General features: G+C 48.8%; 1 protein-coding gene across 2 annotated transcripts in view; it reads right to left on the bottom strand.

Annotated features, from left to right (window-relative positions):
* Positions 1-10,160, bottom strand: part of KIF9 (kinesin family member 9) — a 53,967-nt gene that overhangs the window by 6,730 nt on the left and 37,077 nt on the right. For both annotated transcript variants that reach the window (XM_023231578.1, XM_023231577.1), the window contains exons 16-20: positions 8,861-9,055; positions 6,832-7,046; positions 2,357-2,533; positions 1,948-2,063; positions 1,475-1,579 (exon numbers count right to left, since the gene is read on the bottom strand). In XM_023231578.1, the coding sequence (XP_023087346.1) occupies positions 1,475-1,579; positions 1,948-2,063; positions 2,357-2,533; positions 6,832-7,046; positions 8,861-9,055 (808 nt within the window). The remainder of the gene's footprint in view (positions 1-1,474; positions 1,580-1,947; positions 2,064-2,356; positions 2,534-6,831; positions 7,047-8,860; positions 9,056-10,160) is intronic.

Below are 10,160 nucleotides of genomic sequence, written 5' to 3'. Positions count from 1 at the left end.
GGAAGGAAGGAAGGAAGGAAGGAAGGAAGGAAGGAAGGAAGGAAGGAAGGAAGGAAGGAAGGGAGGGAGAAAACTGAGGGGAACACTAGAAACAAGTGATGGGGTGCCCTGTCAGAGGGGTTGCCAGTATCTGAAACAAGTGATAGGGGTGCCCTATCAGAGGGGGTTGCCAGGAGCTGATGGACAGGGACAGTGTTTGTACTTTCTTTTTTATTTTTGGAGATGGAGTCTCTCACTCTGTCACCCAGGCTGGAGTGTAATGGTGCAATCTCTGCTCACTGCGACCTCCGCCTCCCAGGTTCCAGCAATTGTCCTGCCTCAGCCTCCCCAGTGGCTGGGACTACAGTAGCACACTGCCACACCCAGCTAAGTTTTTGTATTTTAGTAGAGACAGGGTTTCACCATGTTGCCCAGGCTGGTCTCAAACTCCTGAGCTCAGGCAATACACCTGGTTCAGCCACCCAAAATGCTAGAATTATAGGCTTGAGCCACCGTGCCCAGCCAGAGCCACTGTGCCCAGCATCTTTTCTTCTTTCTTTATATAGAGTTTCGTTTTGTTGCACAGGCTGGAGTAAAGTGGTATGATCTTGGCTCACTGCAACCTCTACCTCCCAGGTTCAAAGCAATTCTCCTGCCTTAGCCTCCTGAGTAGCTGGGATTACAAACATGTGCCTGGCTAATTTTTTGTATTTTTAGTAGAGACAGGGTTTCATCATGTTGCCCAGGCTGGTCTTGAACTCCTGACCTCAAGTGATACACCCACCTCAGCCTCCCAAAGTGCTTGGATTACAGGCATAAGCCACCGTGCCCAGCCATGTACTTTCATGCTTTCTTAATGTTTGAAACACCTGAATGTATCACCTATTGAGTATGTTAATAAATAACTACAAAAATATTTGTGAAAGAATGAACTCACTTGGGCATCTGCCCTGTGTGCATCTGCCACTTGCTGTATAAGCACTGCCTCTGCACGAACAGGAGTATGCAGTGCACAGGGCCCTCTGTGTTCTAGGTCTAGGCCAGGCCTTAGTAGAGTGGAGACCCTCTGCACCAGCCAAACCTGCTCGAGGAGGAGAGTACCCCACCCAATCTATAGCTAACACCATGTCTAGCTATGCCTCAACTGCATGTGATCCTCTGTCCCCTGCCACCTGTGCAGAGTGGACCCTGTTGGTCCTCCCTGATAGGTGGAAGCCTCAGGGGATCCCTGGGCCTTGTGCTGCAAACGATACATAGGCTCGTCAGTACTGACCAGCCATGTCTTGGCCTGGCCATGGTTGGTGGGATTCCTCTAGGGTCCAGCCCAATCGCAGTCCAGTTGGCAGAAGACACCCACTGACTGAGGGTGACTGATCTCCTTGGAATGGCATTATTCCTCCCTTACCTCTCTAAAGTAGGGAATATGATCCTGGGTTTCCTGGTCATGAGGTCACTGAGGTCCCCAGCCTCCTGGAGACATAGGCCTCTGAGTTACCTTCTGCTCTGTCTTGACTTTGGCATTGTAGAAGGAGATGGAATCAGGGCCCTCAGGAAGCACCCTCTGCTGCAGCTGGCTGAATTTGTCCTGGTCATCTTCTCCCTGGGGGAAGACAGTCTCTTTAGCATGGTATTGTCAGGATATACCCTAGCAGAGCCTGTGATGGGCATCAGGGCGGTCCCTTGCTGGGTTTGTGCCATACACCCCCATACCAAAAGGGCATCTCACAGCCCTCCAGCCCCCATGTCTGTCAGTGTTCCCACAGACAACCTGTAACTGCTGCCTGGGCAGGGTGAACTGCTTTAGAAAGGTGGCAGTAGCAAGAGTGGTATTTTCCCCCATCCCTTGGTAACCAAGGAGAGACCTGTACCTGCCCACCTGCCTGGTTTATGACGAGAACAGAGATCAAGGGGCACTGCCCATTGCCCCACGCTCAACTACTGCCACACTCCTGCCCTTGTGCTGCTCACCAGAGACACAATCCTGTTCACAGGGACCATGCCTGGCCGGATGCTGCCGCCTGGCTTCAATGCCATCTGCATGTCCTCAGGGATGACAAAGGACTCATTGTACCAGATGTCAAATTCTACAAGGAGGTGAGGAGACAGAACCTGAGGAAGCTGGTAAGGGCTGTGTGCTCTCATCTGTCTTATATCTGTTGCAGACTCACCACCTGTTTACTTTCTGCTCCAGGGTCTTACCCTGTCCCCATCTCCATCTCTGGCCCTCACAGTCCTGGGAACCACACATCTGAAGCCCCTGCCCAGCCCCTGGCTCTGCCAGAGAGAAACTCTGAGGGTGCTTCCAGAACTCAGGCTATGGCCTCTCCCTGAGCCTCCTTGTACCTCAGGTGGCGGCCAACCTTCCCAACTGTCGCACCCATGAGCAGGCGGTGGCGACACTGATCCACTAGGTGCTGGCAATACTGGATCTCAGCCCTGAGGTCACGCAGGTCCTGGTACTCGCTGCGGTACTGCTTCTTGAGGTCTTTGAGCTTCAGGATCAGCAGGAATTCCTCCTCATCGATGATCATCAGCCCCTTGTTTTCATACTCGCCTGCAAGGTGATGGAAGAAGTCAGGAAATGAGGTGTCCACCTGAAATTGGGGGAGGAAGGGATTCCAGAAGGCGGGCACAGAGCTGGCAAATCATGAAGACAGGAGACCACAGGCAGGGCTGGGCCATGGCAAGGAGATGGGTAAAGCACAAGAAGGCCAGGCTGCCAGGGCATAATCTCACAGGGAGGGGAGCTCAGCTCAGTGGGGCCACACTGGCATTTTAGGACAAACAGGAGCAGAGGGCAGCGGAAGGTGCAGAAGGCCCATGCTCCATGCTCATTTTATTTAAAACTCTATTAGCCAAAGATATTTAGTAAGCACTCCTAGTATACAAATGTCTATTTTTCTTGTAAATTACATCTACAAACTGCCATCACTGGCTAGTACTACAAGGCACTTGGGCAAGGCTCCTTATTAACAGCAGATGTTCAAATTGTCTCTTGCTGATTCCCACATCCACCAGCTACTTTCTTTTTTTTTCCTTTTTGAGATGGAATCTTGCCTTGTTGCCCAGGCTAGAGTGCAGTGGCACAATCTCAACTCACTGCAACCTCCATCTCCCAGGTTCAAGCGATTCTCCTCCCTCAAGCCTCCTGAATAACTGGGATTACAGGCATGCGCCACCACGCCCAGCTAAGTTTTGTAGTTTTAGCAGAGATGGGGTTTCACCATGTTGCCCAGGCTGGTCTTGAATTCCTGACCTCAGGTGATCCGCCCACCTCAGCCTCCCAAAGTGGTGGGATTACAGGCGTGAGCCACCATGCGCAGCTCACCAGCTACCTTCTTGTTAGAGATGATTAGACATCTATATCGTGTTGAGTAGCTGTCAAAGGGTTCCAGGGACAAGGGTTAGTGCTATTCATCTCTTTGCAAGGATCTTTTAAGGTCTGTCAGTTCAGTGACAGTTGTTGGGTTAACATAAAACAATATGTTGTGCAAAGCCATTCACCCTGCTCTCCACTGCTCACAGCACCTGAAAGCTTAGCAAAGGCATCACATCGATCCCCATCCCCAAGTGTAAGGCAAGTGTGTTCTGCACATGACCTGAGGTGTGTGGCTGGGGTGCATGAGGCAGCCCCCAGATGCTAGAGGAAAATGTTAGCACTTCCACTGATGTTTATTGGGAAAAAAGTGAGACACATTAAAAGTCACTAATGGAGTCATTAATGGAAAAGCAAGTGTCTTGACTTTGGGATCTGGGATCTGGAGTGGGGAGTGGGAGTTACCCTCACCAAGTGCCTCACCTTCAGTGCGGAGCAATCTGCTGTGGTCTCTATGCTGTGGGAGGTCTCTAATGTGATTATTTGAATAAGCCACAATCCTCTACAGAGTAGAGTCTCTACAGTACTCTGTTGAGATGGGGAGTAACTGTGAACATCTTTTGTTCTACTCAGAGAATGTCTGATTATCTCCAGGAAAAAAAAAAGAGTTGAATTAAAGATGATTTTACATTTTTACATTTTTCTTTTCTTTGTTTCTTTTTCTTTTTCTTGAATTACTGGCCTCAAGTAATCCTCCTGCTTCAGCCTGTCAAATAGCTGGAATTACAAGCATATGCCACCACAACTGGCAATTTTGTATTTTTCTTTTACAAAAGACTAATGTTCCAAATATGCTGACCTTTCTGGGTCAACAAGTGGCTAACAATCATAAGGTATCTAAGAGATTGATTGATTGATTGATTTGACAGGGCCTCACTCTGTCGCCAAAGCTAAAGTTCAGTGACACGATCATGGCTCACTGCAACCTCAACCTTCTTGGCTCAGGTGATCCTTTCACCGTGCCTCCCAAGTAACTGAGACTATAGGCATGTGCCACCACGCCCAGCTAATTTTTTATGTTTTTTTGTAGAGACAGGGTCTCACTGTGTTGCCCAGGCTGGTCTCAAACTCCTGTGCTCAAGCAATCCACACACCTCGGCCTCCCAAAGTGCTGAGATTACAGGTGTGAGCCACCTTGCCTGGCCTAGGAGATATGACTTTACTTGATCTGTTCAAGTAAATTCAATAAAATAAAGGTATTTTATTAATATTTTAATAATCAGTGGAAAAACACTACTTTTGGAGGACAACACAAAAATGAGTTTTTTTGATACTGATAGATAAAATTTTAAATATTAAAAATTTGTTGGGTCAGGCGCTGTGGCTCACACCTGTAATCCCACCACTTTGGGAGGCTGAGAAGGGAGGATCACGAGGTCAGGAGATTGAGACGATCCTGGCTAACATGGTGAAATCCCGTCTCTACTAAAAATACAAAAAATTAACCTGAGTAACAGGTGCCTGTAGTCCCAGTTACTCAGGAGGCTGAGGCAGGAGAATGGCATGAATCCAGGAGGTGGAGCTTGCAGTGAGCCGAGATCATGCCACTGCACTTCAGCCTAGGCGACAGAGACTCTGTCACACACACACACACAAATGTTTTTGGCCGGGTGCAGTGGCTCACACCTGTAATCCCAGCACTTTGGGAGGCTGAAGTGGGCAGATCACCTGAGGTCGGGAGTTCAAGACCAGCCTGACCAACATGAAGAAACCCTGTCTCCACTAAAAATAAAAATTAGCTGGGCGTGGTGGCACATGCCTGTAATCACAGCTACTTGGGAGGCTGAGGCAGCAGAATTGCTTGAACCCGGGAGGCAGAGGTTGCAGTGAGCCAAGATCGTGCCATTGCACTCCAGCCTCGGCAACAAGAGTGAAACTCTGTCTCAAAAAAGAAAAAAAAAAAAAATTTTACTGTCTTCCTCATCTCATCCTTTGAAACTGTCCACTTTCAGGTGTATTTAGGAGTACATGATATGCCAGCATAGCATGCATATATTTTATCTTAAATATGTAATAAGGGGCTGTATGTTCAAAGAAAGTGTGAGCAGAGAGGACAAAGAAGTGCTTGTTTGTCCCATAAAATCTTCACCACGTCCTCTCCCTGTGGTTCTGGATAGGGGTATGTCTATAGCCACCATCACTGGCCTTTTCCAGCTTCCCAGACCCGTGGAGGGCTTTGCCCTTAGGGATAGCATGTCATAATTGGTCTGTGAGGTATAAGAATGGCCCCAAGAATTAGAACATAAAGTTGCCCTCTGAGAAATAATTGTTTAATTTTTTTTTTTCCGGGACAGTCTTGGTCTGTCACCCAGACTGAAGTGCAGTGGTGCAATCTTGCCTCACTGCAACCTCTGCCTCCTGGGCTCGAGCAATTTTCATGCCTCAGCCTCCCAAGATGCTGGGATTACAGGTGTGCGCCACCATACCCTGCTCCTCTGAGAAATAAATGAGTAAAATGCACCTTCTGTGAGATGATGCATCTGACTTGCAGGAATAAACCAAGTGACATCTGGAGATCACTTATGAAAGCTGGCCTGGAACAGGGTTGTGATTTAGTAAGGGAAAGCCCAGTAACCTGTGGTGTTTCCTGTCTGGAAGAAGACAATAAGACTGAGCCACGAGTGTGAAGAACAGTGTGGCCTCTGAACCACCTGTCCCAGAGTTGGAATTGTCACTCATTAAAATGCAGGTCCTGGGCCCTGCTCCATCTCTCCTCAGTCAGAACCACTTGCTGAGGGGCTGGGAATCTGCACTTGACCAGCCCTCCCAGATAAGTCATCTGAACACGCAAGCTTGATGGGCCTTGGCCCTCAGTGCAGGTGTGGGCGGTGCACACCACCAGGACAAGGACACTGGGTCAGGGTAACCAGGTGAGCACCCTCCCCACATTGGGGTCCTTTGCTCTTTGAGCCTGGAGCACCCTCTGCCACTTGCCCTAGGAGACAAGACTTTGACAGACCAGCACCAGTGTCACGGATTCAACATAGGGAATGGCCTTACTGAAAGTGAGTCCCTTGGCTCTCTAGCATCCATATTCTTGTTCCCTTACTTGGTTTTCCATAGTCCCCACCAGCAGCCCTACCTCAATCTGACCACCTGGAGCAGTGAGGAAACCACACAGAGACCCACGGACCTTGTAGAAGTCACCAGCTACCCATCGCCCAGTGATACCTCTGCAGGACAAAAGGCCTGTTTCACCATGGACAGTAGCACATATGGGGTGGAAGGCCCAGCACCTAGGTCTGAGATAATGCAACAATGAGGGACCCACAGGCAGAGGCTGGCTGACAGGGGAGGACTCTGAGGCTCTCAGGGGCTGACCAGAGCTAAGTGATCTGACCTATGGGTGAAGGCCACACCCCAGCACCCCCACTGGCCCCTCTCATCTCAGTCCTCTAGTGCCAAGGGCTGTTCTGCTTCAACCAGCATGACTCTGAGACCCCAAAGCTCCCTAGCCATCTTTCCATCACATTTACCTTGCTTCTCCCGCAGTGACTTCTGGAAATCCAGGGCTTCCTTGGTCACATCAATCTCCCGCTTGATGGCATTGATGCGCTGCGTGGTCTCGCTGGCCCTTTTCCTCCGTTCATTCAAGATGGATTTGTTTTCTTTGAAAATTCGGTTGATCTCACTACCTCGCTCGTTCTTAAACTCCTCAAAGGCCACTGGTTTGGAGGGTGGGGTGTCGGGCCTTGAGATGCAAGGGTGAGACCAAAGAGGATAAATGAGGTGGCTGCCTTGGAGCCACCAGGCACTTCGTCTTTCTTCCGTGGGGCTTCTGTGGGCAGGAGGCAGAAGTGCTGGGCACCACCTACCCCAGACAGGAGCTAAACTGTGTGTGAATCATTCCCTCCTCTTTGTTTTACTCAGCACATGTACAAGGTCACATGCCCATGGCAGAAAGGGAGGAAAGCAAGGAAAAGTATAAGAAACAAACAACAATAAGAAAAGAAAAGAACAATGGCGTATGGTGGTGTGTCTCCTTCTGGATTTCTTTCCTTCTTTTTTTTTTTTTTGAGACAGAGTTTTGCTCCTGTTGCCCAGGCTGGAGGGCAATGGCGCAATCTCGGCTCACTACAACCCCCACCTCCTGGGTTCAAGCGATTCTCCTGCCTCAGCCTCCCGAGTAGCTGGGATTACAGGCAGGAGCCACCACGCCCGGCTAATTTTTTAAATTTTAGTAGAGACTGGGTTTCTCCATGTTGGTCAGGCTGGTCTCGAACTCCCGACCTCAGGTGATCCACCCGCCTCGGCCTCGGCCTCCCAAAGTTCTAGGATTACAGGCATGAGCCACCACGCCTGGCCCTGGATTTTTTTTATATACATCTATATGGGGGTTTTTTTGGTTTTTTTTTGAGACAGCATCTTGCTCTGTTGCCCAGGCTGGAGTTCAGTAGCTCGATCATAGCTCACTGCAGCCTCGAGCTCCTGGGCTCAATCAATTCTCGTGCCTCGGCCTCCTGAGTAGCTCGGATTATAGGCATGTGCTCCCATGCTCAGCTACCTTTTAATTTTTTATAGAGGCAGACTCCCACTATGTTGCCCAGGCTCTCCAACTCCTGGGTTTAAGCAATCCTTTCACCTTGGCCAACTGATGTGCTGGGATTACAAGCATGAGCCACCATGCCTGCCCTCTTTGATATATTTTTGAATGGCTAAGGCCATGCAGTATGTTTAATTTTACATCTTACTTTTTTCAAAAAAGCATTTCATGTTATTAAAAACCCTTTGAGAACTCTAGTTAATGAGTGTAAGATGAAGTGTTGGGGCAAGGGGAAGTGGATTGATGTGGGCAACTTTGAAATGCATCAAAAAAATAACATGGAGGAATAGAAGGATAGAGGCAGAATGAAACAAGAATAGTAACATGTAAATTGTAGAATTGGGAGGATGCTTGGTGTACAGGTGTTCGCTGTACAATTATTTCAACTTCTCTGAATGTTTAGAAATGTTCATAGGCTGAAATTCTTCATGGACAACCCAATGGCAGAGAACAATTCACTTAGTGCCCTTTCCCTAGTGTTGGCTACTGAAGGTGTTTCAAATATATATATATATTGCTTTTTAAATAAATGATGAAATACACATCTTTTGCATAAATCTTGTTTCACATCTATTTCCTTAGGATAGATCCTTAAAAACTCATCAGGGAGAGAGGCTGAGTGATTCGAGGAAAGGGAAGAGGTTATATTCTTTAATATCTTAAAAATTTTTAATCTTTTGAATGCAGTAATTGTACAAAAGACACGTAACTTTAATTATTTAAATAATTGCTATTTGGAGGGTCTAAAATGATTCCATGTTTAATTGTACATCTTGGATGTCTCCTGAGGTTGGATCATTTTGCAGGTGCATAGTCATGTTTCTTCCTTGGGGACTGTGCTCCTAGTCTTTGCCTATTATTCCTTATTTTATTTCTCTTTTATCTGCAGGTACTCTTTATATGTTGAGGATCACATATGGTTTTGTTTGATCTGGTGCAGAAAGCTAACATTAGCTGATTACCTAATTGGGCGTAATTCCTCCTTCGGGGAGTCTGAGGGAAGGGGCTCAATGCTGGAAGTTTCCCGGTCCCGCGAAAGCATGTCTTTGACATCCCCATCTTTGGAGGATGGGACCAGCTGGGTCTTGGAGGTGGAAACGTAATCCAAGTCCTTCCCATTCACAGGGCTGCTGGCACCTTCCTTTCTTGCCAAGGAGCTGGAAGAAGGCATGGAAGCCCCAGGGTTCAGTCATGGGCAGTGAGGTATCTGAGATGTCAGGATAAGTGACCTTTCTCAGCACTCACTACACTGGGAGCCCCACCTCACTCAGCTCCCACCTTGTTCATATTCCTAGGTAAAACCGCAAATAATGTGATGCTAAGCCAGGCAGATGTGGAGGAAGAAGAGGGCATTTTTCTCCCTTTTATCAGAACAAACAGCCCGCAGTGGTCTTGGCAGGAGACACTTGGGAAAAATGGGTACAATCTCCATAGACTGAAAGTATACGGACCTGTGGGATGGGCCACAGGTTCTCAGGAACCACCATGGCTGCTGAGGTCTGAGTCATACAGGCTGCCCTGGGAAGGACTGGCAGAGCCCCATACAGGGAAGGTCTGTCTGTGGACCAATGGTAAAGCAGGATGGCTCTGCCCTGCTGTTCTTTTTTTTTTTTGAGACAGAGTCTACCTCTGTTGCCCAGGCTGGAGTGCAGTGGCACAATCTCGGCTCACTGCAAGCTCCACCTCCCAGGTTCACACCATTCTCCTGCCTCAGCCTCCTGAGTAGCTGGGACTACAGGCGCCCGCCACCACGCCCGGCTAATTTTTTTGTATTTTTAGTAGAGATCGGGTTTCTCCGTGTTAGCCAGGATGGTCTCGATCTCCTGACCTCGTGATCCGCCCATCTTGGCCTCCCAAAGTGCCGGGATTACAGGCGTGAGCCACCGCGCCTGGCCTGCCCTGCTGTTCTTACTGGTCCACACCCTGTTCTCCACACCAGCTCCCAGAAAAGTAGCTGTCCTCCCTGCCGAAGCAACAGTGCTTGGTGCCTTTCTCCAAGAAGAGGCAGATCTGAGGACCGAACTGGCAGGAGGATGCCCATGGCTCTTCCCAAAGGTCTGAGGATAGAAAATCTGTTTCTTCCTCTTTCATCCTCCTTGCAACAAGTGTGGCTCAGGGGACTGAGCCTCAACCCATCAACTACTGCACTGGTTATCCGGAAGCAGAACAGAGAAGGCTGGGGTGTGACTACACTCATGAAGAGGCAGGAGGAGGCCAGGGACACTGGCATCCTCTGCTGCCTGACTCCTGTCCTGCGTGTAA

This window comes from Piliocolobus tephrosceles, chromosome 2 (assembly GCF_002776525.5).
Source record: "Piliocolobus tephrosceles isolate RC106 chromosome 2, ASM277652v3, whole genome shotgun sequence".
NCBI lineage: Eukaryota > Metazoa > Chordata > Mammalia > Primates > Cercopithecidae > Piliocolobus > Piliocolobus tephrosceles.
The sequence above is the reverse complement of the archived record's forward strand: the minus strand, read 5'-3'. Positions and strand labels throughout refer to the sequence as shown.